The following is a 22,478-nucleotide window of genomic DNA, read 5'->3' on the forward strand; positions in this document are numbered from 1 at the left end:
GGGGGGGCAACTCAGGTAAAATAGAGCCAGTTTGTACAGGGGCCTTCAAATTGCCTCTTTTTCCTGCCAGTACAGGTACGGACTGTCTGACATGCCTACTTGGATGCTGTCACCGATGTAATCCTCCGCCATTCTGTCAATGGTGACAGTATCATATGCAGTGACAGTAGACATGTCAGAAATTGTTGCCAGGTCCTTCAGTCCGGACCAGATGTCCAAACTTGGTCCTGCCTGCCTTGCATCACCGCCAGCGGGTTGCTTAGGATACCTAAGTTTTTACCTGGCAGCCCCAGTTGCGGGAGAAAATGAAGAAGGAGCTGTTGACGTGTCACGTTCCGCTTCAGCTGACAGTGTTTTCACCAGCAGGTCTTTGCACCTCTGCAGGCTTGTGTCGGCCGGAAAGAGAGACACCACATAGGCTTTAAACCTAGGATCGAGCACGGTGGCCAAAATGTAGTGGTCTGATTTCAACAGATTGACCACCCTGGAATCCTGGCAAAGCGAACGAAGGGCTTCATCCACAAGTCCCACATGCCGAGCGGAATCGCTCCGTCTTAGCTCCTCCTTCACTTTCTCCAGCTGCTTCTGCAAAAGCCTGATGAGGGGAATGACCTGACTCAAGCTGGCAGTGTCTGAACTGACTTCACGTGTGGCAAGTTCGAAGGGCTGGAGAACCTTGCACAACACGGAAATCATTCTCCACTGCGCTTCAGTCAGGTGCATACCCCCTCCTTTGCCTATGTCATAGGTGGATGTATAGGCTTGAATGGCCTTTTGCTGCTCCTCCATCCTCTGAAGCATATAGAGGGTTGAGTTCCACCGCATCACAACCTCTTGCTTCAGGTGATGGCGGGGCAGGTTCAAGAGTATTTGCTGGCGCTCCAGTCTTCTGCACGCAGTCGCTGAATGGCGAAAGTGGCCAGAAATTTTTCGGGCCACCCAAAGCGTCTCCTGCACGCCCCTGTCGCTTTTCAGAAAATTCTGCACCACCAAGTTTATTGTGTGAGAAAAACATGGGACGTGCTGGAATTTGCCCAGATGTAATGCCCGCACAATATTGGTGGCGTTGTCAGATATCACAAATCCCCAGGAGAGTCTAAGTGGGGTAAGCCACTGGGCGATGATTTCCCTCAGTTTCTCTAAGAGGTTGTCGGCGGTGTACCTCTAACTGAAACCGGTGATACACAGCGTAGCCTGCCTTGGAACGAGCTGGCGTTTCTGAGATGCTGCTACTAGTGACGCTGCTGCTGTTGCTGCGTAAGGTGATACATCTACCCAGTGGGCTATCACAGTCATATAGTCCTTAGTCTGCCCTGTTCCACTTGTCCACATGTCCGTGGTTAAGTGGACATTGGGTACAACGGCATTTTTCAGGACACTGAGGACACTTTTTCTGACGTTTCTGTACAGTCTCGGTATCGCCTGCCTAGTGAAGTGGAATCTAGACAGGATTTGGAACCGGGGACACACTACTTCCATCAATTGTCTAAATCCCACTGCACTAATGGCGGATACCGGACGCACATCTAACACCAACATAGCAGTCAAGGCCTCAGTTATACATTTTGCTTCAGGATGACTGCTGTCGTACTTCATCCTCCTCGCTAAGGACTGTTGGAGGATCAATTGTTTAGTAAAAGTAGTGGTGTTCCTACTTCCTCTGGGATGATGAACGACTCCCAGCAACAGCGGCAGCAGGAGGCGTAGTAATGCAGGATCCTCCGGAGGAATCCCAGATAGGAGAGTCAGTCATGCCAGTGACATGGCCTGCAGGACTACTTCCGATCCTGACTAAGGAGGAAATTGACGAGGAGGGAGTTGACGGTGTGGTTTACAGGCGCTTGGATACAACAGGACAACGGGATTTAGGTGTCCCTGGACTGCTTACGGTCTTAGCCAAAGTTTCTGAACTTGACAGTAACTTTTTATGAACGCGCTGCAGGTGCGGTATAAGGGAGGATGTTCCTAGGTGGTTAACGTCCCTACCCCTACTTATTTCACCTTTACATATGGTACATATGGCAAGACAGTTGTTGTCCGGATTTGGATAGAAATATTGCCAGACCAAAGAGGTGGAATGTTTGGTCTTCTGCTCAGGCATGACCGTGATGGGCTTTTTCATCCCACAGACAACAACTGTCTCCCCCGGAGCCTGATTTAAACAAACCACATCACCATCAGAATCCTCCTCGCCAACTTCCTCAGCGCCAGCTACACCAGTATCCTCATCCTGTTGTACTTCAACAGTGACATCTTCAATTTGCATATCAGCAAGTGGACTGTGGGTGCTCCTTTCAGCACTTGCAGGGGGCGTGCAAATGGTGGAAAGAGCCACCTCTTCCCGTCCAGTGCTGGGAAGGTCAGGCATCGCAACCACCACCACACTTGGACTCTCCTTGGGGATTTGTGATATCTTCTTAGAACGCACAGTTCTTTGCTGTGCTTTTGCCAGCTTAACTCGTTTGATTTTTTTAGTGGGAGGAGGGCTTCCATCGTCATGTGAAGCTGAACCACTAGTCATGAACATAGGGAAAGACCTTAGCTATTCCTTGCCACTCCGTGTCGTAAATGGCATATTGGCAAGGTTACGTTTCTCTTTAGATGATTTAAATGTTTTTTTTCAAGGTCATTTTCCTGAAGTTTGTCATTTGGGATTGTATGTGCCCTCTACTATGACATTGGGCATCGGCCTTGGCAGACGACGTTGATGGCATGTTATCGTCTATGTCATGACTAGTGGCAGCAGCTTCAGCACTAGGAGGAAGTGGTTCTTGATCTTTCCCTATTTTATTTTTATCGGAGAAAGTTTGGTCCTCCATTTATGTTATATTGATATATATGTGCGGCTAAGGCGCACACAAACACAGAAAATAATTTTTTATTTTTGTTGGAGAGTAGTGCACTTTGTGGGTTACACCACCCTTTAAGAAATGAGCCAGCCGGCCCTTTACTTATGGGACACAGGCGCACGCTTGGCGCTGCTCCTTTGTTGATGCACGTGCAGCCACAGTGCACACAATTCACAAACACAGAAAAAAATTTTTTATTTTGTTTGGAGTGCCCTTTGGGGGTTACAGCACCCTTTAGCGGTCAATCCAGCCGGCCCTTTATTTATGGGACACAGGCGCACGCTTGGCACTACTTTGTTGATGCACGTGCGGCTACTGCGCACACAATTCACAAACACAGAAAAAATATATATTTTTTAGCATTTGGGGGGAGCACCCCTGATGGACAGAGCACCCCCTGGACAACACTACAGCACCCCTTTAGGACTGGGACACTGCACAGGACTTTGGAGTGGACACAGCCCCTATGGAGAACTGACTGCACAACACAGTCCAGCCAGCCCCTATGGACTTTGAAGGAGTGGACACAGCCCCTATGGACAACAGCAGCACAGCACAACACTACACTGCACTACACTACACAGCCCAGCCAGCCCTAACTCCCACCCTCCCTCTTCACTGTCCACAGCCGAGTGAGAAAATGGCGCCGACGCGGGTACATTATATAGGATCCAAAACCCGCGAGACCCAGAAGGCGGGATGATGACGTTTTGCCTCGATTTCAGATCCGAGTCAGGCGGGAAAAGTTGAGCCTGACTCGGATCGGGGGTGTTCGGATTTCAGAAATCCGAACCTGCTCACCCCTACTGTACAGTGATTGTTAGTGACAGACGGGGTGATTGAAGTATCTCAGAAACTGCCGATCTCCTGAGATTTTCACGCACAACAGTCTCAATAGCTTACAGAGAATGATGCGCAACACAGAAATATCCAGTGAGCGGCAGCTCTGTGGGTGAAAATGTCTTGGTAATGAGAGAGGACAAAGGAGAATGGTGTAACAGTAATCAGTAACCATGTGTTTCAATAGTGGTATGCAGAGCTCATCTCTGAAGTGGATGGGCTACAGCAGCAGGACCATGGTCTCAGCATGGTAGCACCTCTGATAATGTAATTAGAATGTGCAGCCCATCCCCCCCTTTTTTCCCATGTATGTGTATTTAAGGTACACTTGAAGGTGTGAGACCCCTTGTCTTGGGCTAGCACGCCTCCTACCTGCCCCAGGTGATTATAATTAGTATATGTCCTGTACATTGCAGTACACACATGTAATTAGTATTGGTCCTTGCATTGCAGTACACACATGTAATTAGTATTGGTCCTTGCATTGCAGTACACACATGTAATTAGTATTGGTCCTTGCATTGCAGTACACACATGTAATTAGTATTGGTCCTTGCATTGCAGTACACACATGTAATTAGTATTGGTCCTTGCATTGCAGTACACACATGTAATTAGTATTGGTCCTTGCATTGCAGTACACACATGTAATTAGTATTGGTCCTTGCATTGCAGTACACACATGTAATGGGCACTATTACAGGTAAGTCCTAGATACATTTATACAATGTGTCAGTATTAGGGATGTTAGGGACCCACCTGATGAGGTTCACCGTGAAGTGGTAGGTGGGCAAACATGTACTAAGAACCTCTATATAACACCATATTAATTGATAGTTTATTATATATTTTTTATATTTATTACTCTTAGTACTTAGAGTGTACATCAGCTCCTACCAGGTCCTACTGCAGTCAGCTAAGGACAGAAACCTGGGGCTGTAGTGGGCACAGGCTCACTAACGATGTTGATTTGAAGTATGAAATAACGTTGCCTGGTCGGATGGATCTGGATTTCTCCTGTGACATGCAGATGGCAGGGTCAGAATTCTGACTGGTATAATGATGTGGGGAGGGTTTTCTTGTCACATATTAGACCAATTAATACCAATTGAGGATTGTTTAAATGCCAGACACTTTCTTTTTCTATGTACCCTGTAATGTGCTGCAGACCCCTTGTAGTGCCATATAAAGGATAACGGCAGAACCTACCTGAGTATTACTGCTGACCATCTGCATCTTTATGATCACAGTGATCTTCTAGCTGGAGGCTGCAGGATAATGCATCATGGGGCCCATTTATCAAAGATCATTTGAGGTAAATTCCCCGAAAACACCTATTTTCGGGGGTTTACCTCAAATACTTAGTATCCCCCGAATGTATGAAGGAGGGACAACAGCAGGCATCTCCGATACCTGCTGCGATCCCTCCATTGCCGCCCGCAGCCGCCTCCCCCATAGGTTTTTATGGTGGATGCGATGCTGCCAAATGTATCAATATCGGGAATGCTTCGCATTCCCGATATTGACCCCAGCAGCTAACGCAATCTGCAGATCTTCCAGATCCCTCCGCCGGCAATGGGCGCCGCTCATGTGCAGTCCGCGGGACTACGCATGCGCAGCAGCCCGGAATGCGCTCCGGCCACATCGCAGGGACGGGCTCTTTTCGGAGCCCGTCTCCCTGCATGTGCCGGATCATACATTCGGCCGGTATGATCGCATTTTGCAATGCGATCATGGGCGGTACTGCATGCCCTGATCGCATTGCAAAATGCGATCCTTAATAAATGGGCCCCCATGTCACAAAGCACACGTCATCTCATGCTGATTCCACTGCACTCTAATGGACTCTACAGTCACCAGGTCCCTATCCAGCACAGCATCATAGGGATGTACTGGGTGGGACATTGGCAGCATAAATTTGGAGCCAACAAATCTGCAGCGACTGCGTAGCGCCATCATGTGACCGTGCATGAGAATCTCTAAGGAACGTTTGCAGCACCTTGTGCAATCCATGTCATGAAGAGTTCTGGCTGTTCTGGAAGGAAGTAGGCACCTTACCCAGAACAAGAAAAGTTCCTAATGGTGGGTATTGAGTGCATTTTGCATATACATTAATTACATTATAAAAGCAGCTTTTATGGGGATCCATAAAACTCCTAAAGGCCTTCTAAGATACTGATAACATGAACAGAATCCCCCAAAAATAAAGTTTCACAGCGCAGCAGCAGGGTAATCCCTACGCATTTCACCATATGAGGACTTCCTCAGGATGACAGGAGACTTGTACGTATGTTTGTCATTTATAGTATATGTGTGCCCGAAATGAATATTTAATTGTGCATGCACCCCAGGAGGGAACTTTGGCAGTGTGTGGAAGACAAAGTTATTTAAATCCAAAATTAAGAAGCTTTTATCTTGGAAACAGCCAGCAGGCATAGCGGAATGTAAGACACACAGGGGGAAATTCAATTGTTTGCACCCGCGGCTGTCAGTAATGGGTGCCCGATGGAGCAATCAAACTACTGTCTGGGCACCCTAACCAGGATTTTAGACGAGTTTAGGCATTTTACACAGCTAAACCCGGTCTAATTAGGCGCGACAGTCACAATAATGGATGGGCGCCCGAAAACAATTGAATTGCTACATTGGGTGCCCAATAATTACCGCAAGTAAAAAAACAACAAACAATTGAGTCGCTCCTATAAAAAGGAAAATCCCAGAATGCCCTTGATTAGTATAATGATGCAGAATCCAAAAATAAATGGTACATGTATCGTGCCCCCCGACATTAAGTCCAGCGTCTGATATGTCAACTGTAACATTTATTAATCACTGTTACTTTATACATGAACTGAAGGAGAAAACCATGTTACCCTAATGAAGCCAACTCTCGTCAGTGGGTGAAACACTCTTGGGCTGATCTGCTGGATTAACTGTGGATGCTGACCATTTACACTTTATATTTCACCCATACCAACCATCCTGATATCCTTATGTCCAAACTGGAGGCATTTTATCAAAAGTCCGCCCAAATTATTGTATATGTGAGGGCACTCCTTCTCTGACAGAAACAAATCTGGGCTGATTTAGGTATTAATAATCAGTGGCCCCATTTTATACCAGCTCTTATTATGGGAAAACGGTCCAAAGTAATTACACTGTTACAAGGAGGCAGCCAGCAGGTATATCTATGGATGGAATAAAACCTGCATCAGTATTTAAACTGCGGTCTCCGCACTGAGGGCCTGATTCAGCAAGGATCGCAAATGCAAAGCTGCACGCAGGCTATAGATATATGATGTATGCACGCAGGCTATAGATATATGATGTATGCACGCAGGCTATAGATATATGATGTATGCACGCAGGCTATAGATATGATGTATGCACGCAGGCTATAGATATGCTGTATGCACGCAGGCTATAGATATATGATGTAGGCACGCAGGCTATAGATATGATGTATGCACGCAGGCTATAGATATATGATGTATGCACGCAGGCTATAGATATATGATGTATGCACGCAGGCTATAGATATATGATGTATGCACGCAGGCTATAGATATATGATGTAGGCACGCAGGCTATAGATATGATGTATGCACGCAGGCTAAAGATATATGATGTAGGCACGCAGGCTATAGATATGATGTATGCATGCAGGCTATAGATATGATGTATGCACGCAGGCTATAGATATATGATGTATGCACGTAGGCTATAAATATATGATGTATGCACGCAGGCTATAGATATATGATGTAGGCACGCAGGCTATAGATATGATGTATGCACGCAGGCTATAGATATATGATGTATGCACGCAGGCTATAGATATATGATGTATGCACGCAGGCAGCTTTGCAATTGCGATCCTTGCAGATATGGTAATGTAGCAGGAGGCATCCCGCCCCCTGTGCATTACTTATCCGAGCTGCGCTGTCCAATGCAGCATCGGATACTCTGCTGGAACATCGGACGGCTAAGGTGACCCATGGGGACACGCAAGCCTGCCGCTGCAGACGAGAGGAAGAGGCCAGGAAATCTCCATCAGCCGATGGAGATCCTGGTCTCCACTCCCCCCCCCCATTGCTGCCCCCTCCACTTCCACAAACGCCAGCAGACTGTAAATCACTGACGGTCTACTTGTGGGATCGCAGACCCGTTCTGCACATGAGCTGCACGGGTGTGGCGCCTGTGCAGATTTCGGATCATCGGGAATCTGCGTTCATAACGTGCACTGCTGAATAAGGCCCTGAGCCCGATTCAGAGATGGACCGAATTGTAGAGCCGCACACAAGCAGCTATGCAGTTCTGTCCATCTCAATTTGTCATTTAAAAAAATAAATATTTTATCTAAAGTAAGGAGAGGAAAGGGTAAATCAGCCACAAGCCTGCCCTGACCCTTCTCTGCAAACAATATAATTATTAAGGCATCGTGACAGAAAACCTTAAAGTATGTTTTGGTTGTATATCATATCACTAATAATTGAGGCATTGTAACAATGAGCTGTAGCCAATCAGATATCAGCTTTCAGCGGTCTAGTGTAGCAGTGTATTCAGAGTGATGAAAGCTAATATCGGATTGGTTGTTGAGGGTTTCAGCACGTAACAAGGCTATTAATTAAGCCACTGTGTATACTGTATATTGCAGTAGTTCACCAGCTTGGCTTTTGTGTACATATAAAGTATATTTTAATGCTGTAATCATTCCGATTGTATTTTTGGTGTAGTTTACCATGGATGTGCTGCCATCTAAATGCCATTTCCCACAAGGCCCCTCTTCTTTTTGAGAGGCTTATTTGAGTATCTTTCCCAGCATTGCCTGAGAGAATACCTCACAACGTTTGTAGCGGGCGGATCGGGACAAGCGAGCTCACTCCTGAGCAGGGGGATGGCCACGCCTTAGAGGGGCGTGCTTAGTGCATAATACGCTGCCCCTTGTCCCGTAATGCTGCACACACCATGATATAACTCCCAACCTTCCGGATTGATCTGGACTAAAGCTGTCCGGATTGAGGGCCTGACTCTGACACTAACGCAATGTCTATGTTTTCACAAATGGACGATATTTTTTTTACTACTGCGCTTGTGCCGCGACGGTCCTGTGACATTGCTCGCAGTAAGGATTTATTCACAAAGTGTTTGCATGGTACGGACCGATCATGGGCGGCAACAGGGGGGTGGCGACTCAAACGCAGGTGTGTTGTGGCCATTTTTGGAGCAAGTCTCAACCTGCGACTTTGATCCCGTACGTAGTAGTAAAGGCTCCCGCGTCTCAGTACTGACGCCCATTCTGATTAACCATGGGGATACTCAGGTCGATGACCGACCAATGTGCGACCGATGTCTGCGTCTTTGTATGCAAGCAGTGGATCGGAGACACACAGGGCCGTTTCTAGGGGCAGGCGACCCGTGCAATCGCACGGGGCTCGCCGCCTCCGACCTCTGCAGCAGAAACAGCCTAACTGCCGGGAGCCTGCTGAGATTCAGTTACCAGCGGGCGCCCGGGAGAGCAGAGCAGCCGGAGAGACGGAGGCTCCGGCTTCCGGCTCCCCCAGTGTGCACTATGGGAGGACGTCATGACGTCTTTCCCATAGTGCAGAGGAGCAGCCGAGCGGAGCGGACGCCGGAGCGGGGCTGAAGGTAAGTGTTACTGTTTTTTTTTTTATGTGCAGGCAGCCTGTTCAATACTTGGGGGGAGGGGCACGTCTGCTGGGGGAGGCACTACCACTGGGGGCACCCGGGCACTACTACTGGGGACATTACTCTGGGGGCACTTCTACTGGGGGAGACACTACTACTGGGGGCACCCGGGAACTACTACTGGGGACATTACTCGGGGGGCACTTCTACTGGGGGCATTGCTTAGGAGGTACCACTACTGGGGGCATTACTCAGGGCCCAGGGGCACTACTACTTGGGGCTTTACTACTTTGGGTACTACTACAAAGGGAGCATTACTATTGGGGGCACTAATACAGGGGCATTAATACTGGGGAATTTATACAGGGGGCATTACTATTTTGGGCAATACAACTGGGGACACTACTACTGGGGCACTACAACAGGGACCATTACTATTGGGGGAATGACTACAGGGGGCACTACTAATGGTGGCATGGCATAGGGGGCACAACTCCTGGGGGCACTGCATAAAGGGCACCACTACTGTGGGCTCTGCATAAGTTGCACTACCACTGTGGGCACTGCATAAGGGGCATAAATACAGGGGACACAAATACAGGGGACACTGCATATGGGGACAACTACAGGGGGCACTGCATAATGGGCACTTTTGCCTGAGAGCCAGTGGGGGGGGGAAGCCTAAGACCTGTCGGGATGGAATTGCAAGGGAGGGGGCTGGAATGAAGTGTGTATTATGTGAATCTTGTTTTTTCAATGTGTTTTATGTGGTTCTGGATTTAATAATGTATTTGAGGTGGATGTGGTTTTAAAACATAGTTTATGTGCCTCTGGCTTTTCCAATATATTTTATATGGCAGTGGTTTGTGGCAGTGTATTTTATGTGGATCTGGCTTGTATTTTCAATGTGCTGGGTTCGCTCCCAACGCGACTAAAAACGGGTGTGATACAAGGTCATACTTCTGCAATGTCACACCAAAGGCCTGCACACAGAAATGCGGCGTGGGCTTGTGACAGCTAGGCCACACCCCATTTTTTGAGCGCGCGCCTGCTGTCTTTTGTTTAGCTACATATATTTTTCAGCGCTTTGCCCCTGACAGGTTAGCCAACCCAGTACTCAGTAGTCACAGTGACTGTCATTCTGTGGTCTTTCGAGATCACGCTCCCTTACTGTGATACCACACCCCCTCACGATGAGGCCACGCCCACTCCACAATATTACTGCTTCGAGGGGGGGGGCGCATTTTGACTGCTCGCACTGGGAGCCTCAAACCCTAGAAACTGCCCTGGAGACGCAGCAGGTTGGGCGTCTCAGTACAAGACCTGGTGTCTGCCACATTTGCATATATTCACACGGCCGCTGCGTACGTGATCGCAGCTGTTACAGGCATTTGAAAATCAGGACATTTCACAATGATGGTTGGAAAAAAAACCACTGATATCCAGATTAGCTCCCAAAAATAATCACAAACTGTGCGCACTAATTTTATTTCAAATACATGATGCAAACGACGTAGATTTAAGTCAGAGACACATTTTTATTTCATCAATACACATCAGTTTATTACATATCAAAGATATTACACTTTCACAAAATGGCGTTCATCGCAGTAACAGTCCATGGTTTTGGCGTCATTGCACTGCGAGCACAAATCCGGACAATTCACGTCTTCGCGGAAAACCTGCAATCATCAGGAACATTCCCAGTTCTAAGAAGGAATACAGGAATAATGACAAATACTGTATTTGTCATTATTCCGCAAATTTGGAGGTAACAGGCGTGTTCCATACATGTCCCATCCATGTGCGCGCTCTATAACTGGACAACCTGACGCTTCCTCACTTCATTCCTCTGAACCATTTCCATGAACACTTTGGCCTCATACAACGGGACCGGCTCATCCAGCTGAGGCCTAGTGCAGAAAGAGGCAGACGATACACTTATAGTTGAGGAGAGAACATACATAATACATCTGCTTCACATGGAAACAAATCAGTTTTGCTCTCAGTTTAAAAAAAAAAATGTCAAAGGCTGAATATTACGGAGGTGACAATATATCTGAAGTAACGGTGTTTATAATTAAGTCGCAGGTTGCAACGTTAAGGGGGAAGTTGCACCTTTAACCAAAGGCAGCGTAGTGACAGGCTCTGCGCATGCGCTATAGGCATAAACTCGCTGTTTGCGAGTCTATGTGGGAATATTCGCCCCAGGCTCACTTTATCCATTATCCAGGCGATAGGTGAATCAGTCGCCCTTATTATAATCCAGCGCTGCACCTCTAAACCTCTCTGGCTACTGTCACTGTGGCAGGTTGCAGATTCTGTTCTTTTACATAATGGCTACTGACTGTCCAGCAAGTCACTAACACCACAGGAACCAGTGGCGTAAGTTCATCCCAGACGCCTGGAGGCAAGCTATAATTTGGTGCCCCCCCCCCCACCCCGTATCACAGTCGCTGACACTGTAATGTAGCAATTTGCATGCAGACAGGCTATAGGTAGAAGAAAGGACGCAGCTGATGGTCTGACACGGAGCTCTCCACTAGTGTATGGTGGCTTCTCAGGTGCCGGGAAGGGGTGCCGTGTATTGGGCGGCTGTGACTGTACACTCCGGGTACATAGTTACAGCCCTAAGTGGGGTGAATATGTTGTGGACAATGGAGATGTCCCTTCAGAGCTGGAGCCCGGTGGCAGGCGCCTCCATTGTCTCCCAGCATAGTACTGCCGCCCCTGACAGAAAGTGTAAATATGCAGAGATGAATATACAGCACAAGTGTTTTACATAATCCATCACCTTATCGGGGGCCATTTTGTATTTAGTAATACATTACATTGCATGGTCTTACCTGAATATCCCACTTGCTAGTTTGTCCATCACATCTTTCAGGATATGTGAGGTAACGGATAAGGAAGGTATCACACTTTGTCCAAACATGAGGCATTTAGGTTTGTTCAACTTATGAAAGAAACTAGAAATTAAGTATCTGTCTTTATTTTAAGACTTTATGCAATTCAATTAAATGCGATGTAGGGGAGATGTGCCATTATGATGACGGAGCTTATATGGCACCAATCATCGCCCCTTACTTTGTGCGTTTTACCTCACACTCCCATACGCGTGCACAGGAAAATGCTCAATGTTGGGCTACTGTATGTACGAGTGTTGCGCGCACTGTAAATCACTCGTACATCATGCCGTAACATACAGTATGATTTTACATTGCATATAATGGAACTAACCCCAAAGGTTCCAAAAATAGACAATTACGAGGAACAAGGGGGTAATATCATGGCCCCAGGTACCTCTCCCATCAATTTAATCCCAGGTGGAAAGGTCTTGGAGCTCATTTGCCATTGCAAATGGCTGGTCCACCTACATGTGTGTCCTCTATACAGCCCTGATGATGTGAGGTAGGCCGTGTGAGTATTGGAAGTGGTCAGTGCTGCGTGGCTGGAATAGATGAGAATATATGGATTTGTATAGATCTAATGGCCTGTAACAAAGTGCCGTTTCCCTTTGCAGTCTTGCAGGTTATGCTGGCATCTCCGCATGCCCATGGAGGCACCCAAGTCAGTAGTAACTACATATAATCCCTGGGAGATTCTGAAACCTCTGACTATCCACCACTCAGATAGTATTTGTCACAGTGCTCGGAGCGGCCAGCTGCTTCATGTAGTGCGGGATTAGTCATTGGCTGCACCTTTATGAATGAAACCAGTAACCAGCCAGGTTGTGGTTGCTAGGTTACTAGATCACAGTAGAAGGATATGCAGATATTTTCCTTGCTGAGCGTTGGACAGGTTCCAGATTTCTTCATTGAGAAAAGAAAGCGACGTCCCCTTAAGGAAAAGATTACGGCTATCTGGTGGGTCCAGCTACAACAAATATAAAATAGAAGATTAATCTGGGGTCTCCATAAGTAGCACTCAAAGCTTTGCAAATTCCTAAAGCACATTACTTCTTACAGTTTTTATTTTTTTATATATACAGACTCCTGGGATGGGCTCCCAGAAATGTCACCCTGTAATGACCAGCTCTGGATAACCATCACTATTTCTCCACGGAACCCTCTGGTCTGGGCCAGAATGGGAGCTGAACACTGGGATGTAAATACGGCAGGGGGACGGGTAACAGGGCGGAGCTTCATAAGTAGCAGGATTGTCCCCGGTCTGTGAGCTCCTGGCAGCGGGATGATGCATACGGCTTATTTTCTGAGCGAGCACTTACACAAACGTTTAAATACAGCTACATTGCACTAAATTAAATACAGCAAATATACTATAAATATATGCATTACTAATGATTACATTCAACAACATTAATATTGCTGGAGTATTGCGCTCCAGCACGGTCTCCTCTCTGTTATACCCTGCGGGCACTAGGACCCAACACATGTGCGGCCTGACTCGCGCTACTGTGTAGAGTGTCACAGTACCTCTCAGGTGTCACAGCTCCTCTCAAGTGTTGCCATGCATATACCACTGTTACCCTGTGTGATCACCGCTGTTACCCTGAGTATTACCGCTACCTCAGACATCACTGTGTTTCTGCTGTTACCTCCTGCATTAACGCTGTATACTGCTGTTACCAATAAACCTTCTAAAGGACATCTGTGTGGCCTAACATCCACTTTCCACCTATTGTGACCACCCAGGTCCCACCCAGAGACAGAACTAGCGGCAGTGCAGCCGGTGCCTTGCACCAGAGCCCGCTGTGGTGCAGGGGCCCATAGCCGCCTGCATCCAACAGCGCAGCTGCACCCAGCGGAGGTGTGTTTGTTACAGCAGCCAATGAGAGTCAGACAGACTCACATTGGCTGCTGCGCCCACGGAGGGAGCCGGGCTGGAGCTCACTCATGAGCTCTGACATCTCTCCTATCGTGCAGAGCGGGAGGACAGAGGAGGTGACGGCGGCGGGCGCAGGAGCTGGGATTCAGGTAAGTGTGTTTTTTTTTGTGTGTGTGTATGTTTGTCTTATATATGTAAGGGGGGGGGGGGGGGCCTACATAGGAGGACCACTCCTGGGGGCACTGTATATGGGGCACTACTGGGGACACTGTATAAGGGGCACTACTGGGAGCACCTCATAGGGGGGACCACTACTGGGGGCACTGCATAGGGGGGACCACTACTGGGGGCACTGTATAAGGGGCACTACTGGGGACACCTCATAGGGGGACCACTACTGGGGGCACTGCATAGGGGGGACCACTACTGGGGGCACTGCATACGGGGGACCACTACTGGGGGCACTGCATACGGGGGACCACTACTGGGGGCACTGCATCCGGGGGACCACTACTGGGGGCACTGCATAAGGGGACCACTACTGGGGGCACTGTATAAGGGGACCACTACTGGGGGCACTACATAGGGGGGCCCAAACCATATTCTTGCACCTAGGCCCACCACTCTGTAGTTCTGCCACTGGTCCCACCCAATAGGTTAATATCAATAAATATATCAGCCTAATGTGCACAGTCACACAACATTATGCCTAATGTGCACAATCACACAACATTCCGCCTAATGTGCACAATCACACAACATTCCGCCTAATGTGCACAATCACACAACATTCCGCCTAATGTGCACAATCACACAACATTCCGCCTAATGTGCACAATCACACAACATTCTGCACAATCACATAACATTCCGCCTAATGTGCACAATCACACAACATTCCGCCTAATGTGCACAATCACATAACATTCTGCCTAATGTGCACAATCACACAACATTCCACCTAATGTGCACAATCACACATCATTCTATTACCTGAAGCGTCTCCTCTCTGGTCACCCAGTGACCTCCAACAGAGAGAAGGGTGATGATGTCATGTTTGTGAGGCAGAAGATGTGGCTTTATGACAGGTTCTTCTGTGTTGTACAAGATCACTGGGAACAAAATAGGAATAATAATACAAAATTCTAGTCCTCTCCTTCACAGTCCTCTCACTGCTGCCTGCAGATGTATTCCTGCATGGCCCATCATATATCTTGGACCTGAAGGCAGTGGTGGCTCCAGAGGTGGGGCTGCAGCACAGTCCAAATTCAAATAGGGGAGCCACACCAACTGCCCTTCCTCCCGCTACCAAACATCACCGGCCAGGACTCCCTGGCAGTTGGTGTGGCTCCCCTACTTGAATTTTGAACCTTGCTGCAGCCCCACCTCACCAACCCACGCACCTTACAGAAAGTAGACAGATGGGCGCCAAACGCACATGTAGGCGCCATAATTATAATGAGTAACTCAGCAATTGTCCTAAGCTCAACCAGATAGTCCAACCATTGGCGTAACTAGGGCAGGGCGAGCATGGTGCGCGCCCTGGGCGCCGTGGGACCAGCGGGGCGGGGGGGGGCGGCCCTAGTTAACCAGTGTAGCGCTGACCGCAGTGAGTGCGGTCAGCGCTACACATTTACATAGGACCGGCGCTAGGCTTCCAGCGCCGGTCTTGTGCTGCACAGCTGAGCCCGTTCCCTCCCCCTGAGCGCTTGCCCAATAGCACCAGGAGGCGGGCTCAGGGTGTGCACAACACACGCATCACCGCCAGCGCTGGCAGCGATGCGTGTGTTAAACAGCAGCCAATGAGAGTCAGATAGACTCTCATTGACTGCTGCAGCACCCACTGCAAGAGCCGGACATCCGTCCGGCTCCTGCAGTGGGTAATGGGACAGACGTCATGACATCATGACGTCTCTCCCATTATGCTGAGCGTGCCAGCCCGGGAGGTCTGGTGGGCGGCGGCGGCAGGAGCGGTGTCGCGGTCCGGAGCAGCAGCGTGGATTCAGGTAAGCATGTTTTTATATATATATTTTTTTTAAAAGCTGTCAGCACTACTGGGGGCACAACGGGGGAGGGGGGTGTCTACTACTGGGGGGACCTCTACTGGGGTGGGGGCACAACGGGGGGGGGGTGGCTACTACTGGGGGCACCATTACTGGGAGGACCTCTACTGGGGGGGGCTATTACAGGGGCACTTAATCGGGAGGGGGAACCTCAACTGGGGACCACTACTTGGGGGGGGGGGACTACTACTGGGGGGGCATTATAAAAGGGGCCTACTACTAGGGGCACTGCACTGGGGGGGGGACCACAACTGGGGGCAATAACAGGAAGGACCACTACAGGGACCACTGGATAGGGGGGGTCACTACTGCTGGGGGCACTATATAAGGGGCTTACTGCTAGGGGCACTGCGGGGACCACTACAGGGGGCACTAGATAGGGGGGTATCACTACTGGGTGCCTGCATAAGGGGGACCGCTACTGGGAAAACTGCATATGGGGGGGACTACTGCTGGGGGCACTATATAAAGGGCACTGCATAGGGGGGGGGGGACTACTACTGGGGGCACTATATAAAGGGCACTGCATAAGGGGATACCACTACTGGGTGCACTGCATTGTGGGGACTGCTGCTGGGGGCACTGCATAAGGGGGAACACTACATAGGGCACTGCATTTGGGGGGACCACTACTGGGGGCACTGAGTAAGGGGAACTAATTGGGGGCTGTATATGGGGGACCACTACTGGGGATACTGTATAAGGGGCACTACTATGGGCCTGCATGAGAGGGACCACAACTGCATACTGGGGGTACTGGATAAGGGGTACTACTGGGGTTAAGGTGCATATGGATAGGAATGTTCAGCGTGAAAATAAAGTTGTTGACACGCCCCATTTTTAGTGACCACGCCCATTTTTTCCCCGCGCACGCCATAGACGCGCACACATATCGGGATGTTAGGGGGGGGCTCCCTTTTCAAATTTGCTCTGGGCTCCAAATACCCTAGTTACGCCACTGAGTCCAACATAGGGCAGGAACTTTATGCTTAAAATAATGGCGCAGGTCATGTTTTCCCACTGCTCACTTCATAGGCCCCCCTATACCTTTTTCTGCCGGTGGCCATCTTTCCTGTGATATTTTCAGAAGGATGGCGCACACACGGTCGGTCGCAAGAATTCTTGCACAGTGCCACAGTCTTGGCGATTGATTGTGCCGGTGCCAATTTTCCAAATACATCATCCAAACGATGACCGCTGGCAGCAAGCATTGTGTGTGGGGAGGGGGGATGCTGTTCTGCACACATTGGGGTCTACTCTTGGTGCATTGTGTGCGGCACATGGTTCTCCTTGAAAACAGGGGCCCATATGCATATGTGCATGGTACACACTTCACCCATTATAAATGCACCACTCAGTAGTGCCAACCATTATCCAGCTGTGGACCTTATATGAGATAGGGCAAGAATGAGCTCAGTGAGCCCCCAGACAGGCAGGTGTGAGAGGTTTGAGGGGATTGTGTACATGGGGGGGAGATAGGTAGTCATCAAATGCTTTACAATGGAGCTGAGGGACCTTAGTACATTGCTAGGTATAATATTGGTGCTTTATAAATACTGTGTAATAATAATAATAATAGACAACTGCAGGATTTTCGCAGCGGCATCTCAGGCACACTGCTGTGGTATTTACACACATAAGACTCACCTCCCGCATCGAGAACAATGTCAACACCCAGACCACCAGTTTCTTCCAAGCATTTCTCTGCCAGGTCAACGTTGCCTTTAGACAGGTCTATAACACACGCTGGACAAGGGGAGGAATAGGAGGTGTGTCAGAGAGGTATCATTCATGGCATATACTGCTTATTCCCAGGCAGTGTATATGTAACAAAAGTACTTCTATATAACCTATGCATAGGCAACCTGTAGCTCTACAGTCATTAAGAGGACTACAAGTCCCAGGATGAAAGTGACTTAGGGCCCTATTTACTACAATCCACTTTTAAATTGCGGTCTGGTGCAATATTTCCAACTAAATTCGCATTGCTGAGGTCAGAATAACCCATTCGGGAAATTACTTCACACGTTCCTGTAAATAAACTGTCCTAGTGCTCAGGTGATGTGAACACATGTAGTATATATCATGTCTGTTACTGTATTTTGGGCCAACTCTGAGATCACATGACCAACATCTACCAATAGTAAAGAGTCTATTGGACAGTAGGAGTCATTTATAAAGATAATAATTACAGAATAGCCAAAGGATAAAGTATATATAACTGGATACTTACCCACTACTGGCTGTCGTATTCCTTAAGTAAAATACAAATAGAGACATTTTAGAAACTAAAAAAACACCACAAAAATCATATATTTATTTTTTTTATTTAATTTTTAAAATACAAAAGAAGAGAAAAAAAAAATACATAAGGAAGAGAAGGAAAAATACCGGGAGTGGGGGGGGGGGGCTACATAGCAGTCCAACAACTCAGCGTTACCAACCGTTACAGAAATTATAATATCTGTACAGTTGTTGAGTAAACTCTCAGGAAGCCTAGAAATCATGGCTAGCAGGAGTTATGGGATTACAAGGGCTGGCAATAGTCATTCACAGGCCAAAGCGAGTTTCCCAAACTCTGTCATAACAGCCCAGGTTTTAAAGGATGACCATGCTTGAGTCCCGATAGTAAAATCAAATTGACTGAGGTACTAAATAAGTCACCTGTGCTCAAGCATGGATACTCTTAAAACCTTTACTGTAATGGCGGAGTTTTGGGACCTCTGGGTTAGTGGGGAAGAGGCACTGTGATAAGCCAGCCATGGCGACATATACGCCATATTCTTTATTGGACACTGGGAGATATGCTCCATTTTATATACACAGATGAGCCAAATCATTATGTGACCATCTGCCTAATATGCTATTGCTCCTCCGTGTGCTGCCCAAACAGCTCTGACCCGCCATGGACTCTACAAGACCTCTGAAGGTGTCCTCTGGTATCTGCTATCAGGACGGTACTGGCAGATGCTTTAATTCCTTTAAGTTGCAAGGAGGAGCCACCGCTGGTCATGCTGATCATACCACCGATGCTCAAATGGATTGAGATCTGGTGAATATGGAGGTCAGGGCAACACCTTGAACTCTTCATCATGTACCTCAAACCACTCTCGTACAATCCGTGCAGTGTGGGTGCATTACGTTGCTGAAAGGGGGTCACTTCCATAGCAGAATAACGTTGCAATGAAAGGAATTACTTGGTCCGCAACGATGCTTAGGTAGGTATAGGCATCAAAGCAATGTCCACATGAACGATCGGACCCAGGGTTTCCTAGTTGTACATTGCCCAAAGCATCATCACACTCCTGCCACCAGCTTGATTCCTTCCCACAATGCACCCTGGTGCCATCTCTTCCCTAGGTAAACGGCACAGACGCACCCGGTCATAAAACATGATGCAACAGAAAACGGGATTCGTCGGACCAGGCGACCTTCTTCCAGTGATCAAAGGTCCAGTTCCGACATCTAACATATCCCTGATGTCGACACGCGCCATTGCTATGAGATAGTCATTGGCTTCATGTGGGAGTGGTCAGAATGTTTTGGTTCATGGGTGTATATGCCAAACGGCTTTCCTAATGGAGACATAGGTCTGTTCTGTCACTTGAGCTGACCAGATGGAGAGGACGGGATCTGGTGTGCTGCACACGCTATCTTGTTACCGACCTCCCGATCTCATTAAAGAGAGCTGAAGGAAGAGCACACTGAGCAAGGAATTGCTCCATCCGCGTGCACACCCATCCGATAATAACCGCGCTGTGGGACTGTCAGAATTTATCTTATAGTGTGTATCCAGCTTAAGAAATGTAAACCCATATGACTGAACATTTAGGTAGAACTCAATGTATGGTGTCATCATCTACTGTTGATGCATTTTTGCCAGATCTCACCTACTGTGGGCCTGAGTTTTTCCAGGTACTGCCTGTCCTCCTCGCTGCCTGCCGTGCAGAACACGGTGGCTCCACTGTGGTGGGATAACTGAACAGCAAGTGTGCCGAATGGCTGTGAGAAGACCAAAATATTCATATCAGTTACATTTCAGTTTGGGGAGAGAGCGATCAGGGATATTTTAAGGCTAAATATGTGTCTAAGGCTAGGTACACACGTAAAGATTTTCTGTTCAACCATCCAACAAGTTGATTGGTTGGAATGAAAACCTGGTAAGGTATGAAAGCAAATGACAATCAGCAATTTGCTCCCAAACGTCGGAAAATGGACAAAAACTGTTGTTAGAACAAATTGATTATATCAAACATTTAACAAACTTGTCTGACCGACCATTTTCATCTGTTTTCTGGTATTTAGGAGCAAATTGCTGATCATCATTTACTCCCATACGTTACCAGATTTTCATTCCAACCAATTAACTAGTTGGATGGTTGGACAGATAATCTTTACGTGTGTATGCAGCTTAAAGCTTGTGCCGACGGTGCGATTGATGTTTCATGTTTGTTTGATGCTATTTTAGGATTATCACTACTACAGATGTGTCCTTCCATATCTTTGCTGCAGTTGCACTAAAAAAGCCCCTCCCAGCGCTTCAGGTCCTGCGAGACTCCACTAGTGCCAGGAGTTTCTTTTGCCGAAAATGTGCCTACAGTAAGTTGCAATGCGATGCGACTAGGACACACCAGCAGACTGTGCTGCTTAATTGCATATGTGACACTAGTATATCTGTGTGTGACTGAGGGTCTCATTCAGAGCCGCTCGTAAGCGGCCGCTCGTTCATTCTGAGCGATGTTCGCACATCTGCGCATGCGTATGGGTATTAGTACGCATGCGCGAACCATTCAGTGCGGCCAGAAATCGTGTGCTCGCAAAATAGCGAATGTCTGCTAATTTGAGTGACAGGAGGAGGCGTTTGTGGGTGGTAACAGGGGAAGGTGCTTGAAAACAGGGAGTGGTGATCCGAACGCAGGCGTGCCAAAAGGTCAAAACGGGCGTTTTATGGATGTGCATAATTAATACAGCAGCGTCATTGACCACGTCACTTGGTTGTCTTTTAGCCAGAACTGCTCGCATGATTGCGGTAGGAAAAACCAACCACAAGAATAGCGAGCAGTTCAGACGCCGTTCAATGTACTCGATTAATCTAATAATAGCGGACATGACGTATGATGCGAGCGGCCAGGGGGCGTTTATTTCAAAATAACGACCGCATGTTTTGTTCGCTCGTTCAGACATGGAGGCGTCAACAGACCGCAAAGAGCGAACGGTTAATTTAAATAGCCAGCCCCTTTTTCTGAACGAGCGAGCGCAAATAGCGTCCGGCTCTGAATCAGGCCCTGAGTCCCTGAATCTGTATACAAAGTGCTACAATGTAGCGGCCGCATTTTTTGCAGTCACTGCCTGTTACCTTCCCCAAATGCTCCCTGACTATAAATCACACTGCAAGTAAATCGTCGCTGCGAGCGACTACGATAGTGTACCTTGACGCATTTGCAGTGCGACTTAGGCACATGCGCAGTTTACAGATAATCGCTCAACTGCATAAATATTGGCTTTGGGTATATCTCTGAATCAGCTCCAATACTGGAAAACTGGTCAAATGCAATACATGTAAAAAGGAGCTTATAAGCTCTTCCCTCTAATACTTTCTTCCCATTTTTGCAGCTAAGGCATTTCCACTCTAAAATTAAACTCCTTTCAACTAATAGACCCCCTTCCAACGTCGAGACTTTATGTTTAAGATGCTCCTCAACCAGAGGTTTAATTTCTTCTCTCTATATAATGCTCGTTGAGGGGTTATCTCCGCAACGTGACTCTTATGAAAAAGGCCTGGGAGGTGGATTTTGGTACCTCGTTAGATGATGAGGAATGGACAGAGATTTGGGGTAATGCTGTCTCTAGCTCAATCTGTGTTAAGGTTAAAGAGAATACATATAAACTACGATATAGGCGGTATTACATTCCCTCTCGATTGAATAAAATGTATCCTGCAACGTCAGATAGGTGCTGGAGAGGTTGTATGGATGAGGGCACCTTTCTTCACATATGGTGGACTTGTCCTAAGATAGCAGATCTTTGGAAGGAAGTTATTGGCCTTGTACACCGTTTATTTAACATACCTATCCCTTATGATCTTAAATATATTCTTCTCCCTTTAGACCTTCCTACGCTAACTAGGCACCAAAATAAATTGATGCTCCATATTGTTAATGCAACGAAATGTCAGATAACCTCGGACTGGAAGATGCTTGATTCTCCCTCCATGCAATCTAGCCTATCTCGCATTTGGTATATTTATTGTATGGAATATATGACTAGCATTACTAACCATTCTTTTAAA

General features: G+C 47.7%; 1 protein-coding gene across 7 annotated transcripts in view; it reads right to left on the bottom strand.

Moving 5' to 3' along the window:
- Positions 1–10,856: 10,856 nt before the first annotated feature.
- The window catches only part of CRYZL1 (crystallin zeta like 1), a 30,456-nt gene continuing 18,834 nt past the window's right edge, over positions 10,857–22,478 (bottom strand). For all 7 annotated transcript variants that reach the window (XM_088461703.1, XM_088461700.1, XM_088461702.1 and 4 more), the window contains exons 8-14: positions 20,080–20,191; positions 18,423–18,443; positions 17,837–17,935; positions 15,120–15,238; positions 13,102–13,214; positions 12,185–12,223; positions 10,857–11,251 (exon numbers count right to left, since the gene is read on the bottom strand). In XM_088461703.1, coding sequence (XP_088317829.1) covers positions 11,152–11,251; positions 12,185–12,223; positions 13,102–13,214; positions 15,120–15,238; positions 17,837–17,935; positions 18,423–18,443; positions 20,080–20,191 — 603 coding nt within the window. In that variant the 3' untranslated portion in view covers positions 10,857–11,151. The remainder of the gene's footprint in view (positions 11,252–12,184; positions 12,224–13,101; positions 13,215–15,119; positions 15,239–17,836; positions 17,936–18,422; positions 18,444–20,079; positions 20,192–22,478) is intronic.

This window comes from Taudactylus pleione, unplaced genomic scaffold (genome assembly GCF_031769625.1).
Source record: "Taudactylus pleione unplaced genomic scaffold, aTauple2 ptg001086l, whole genome shotgun sequence".
NCBI lineage: Eukaryota > Metazoa > Chordata > Amphibia > Anura > Myobatrachidae > Taudactylus > Taudactylus pleione.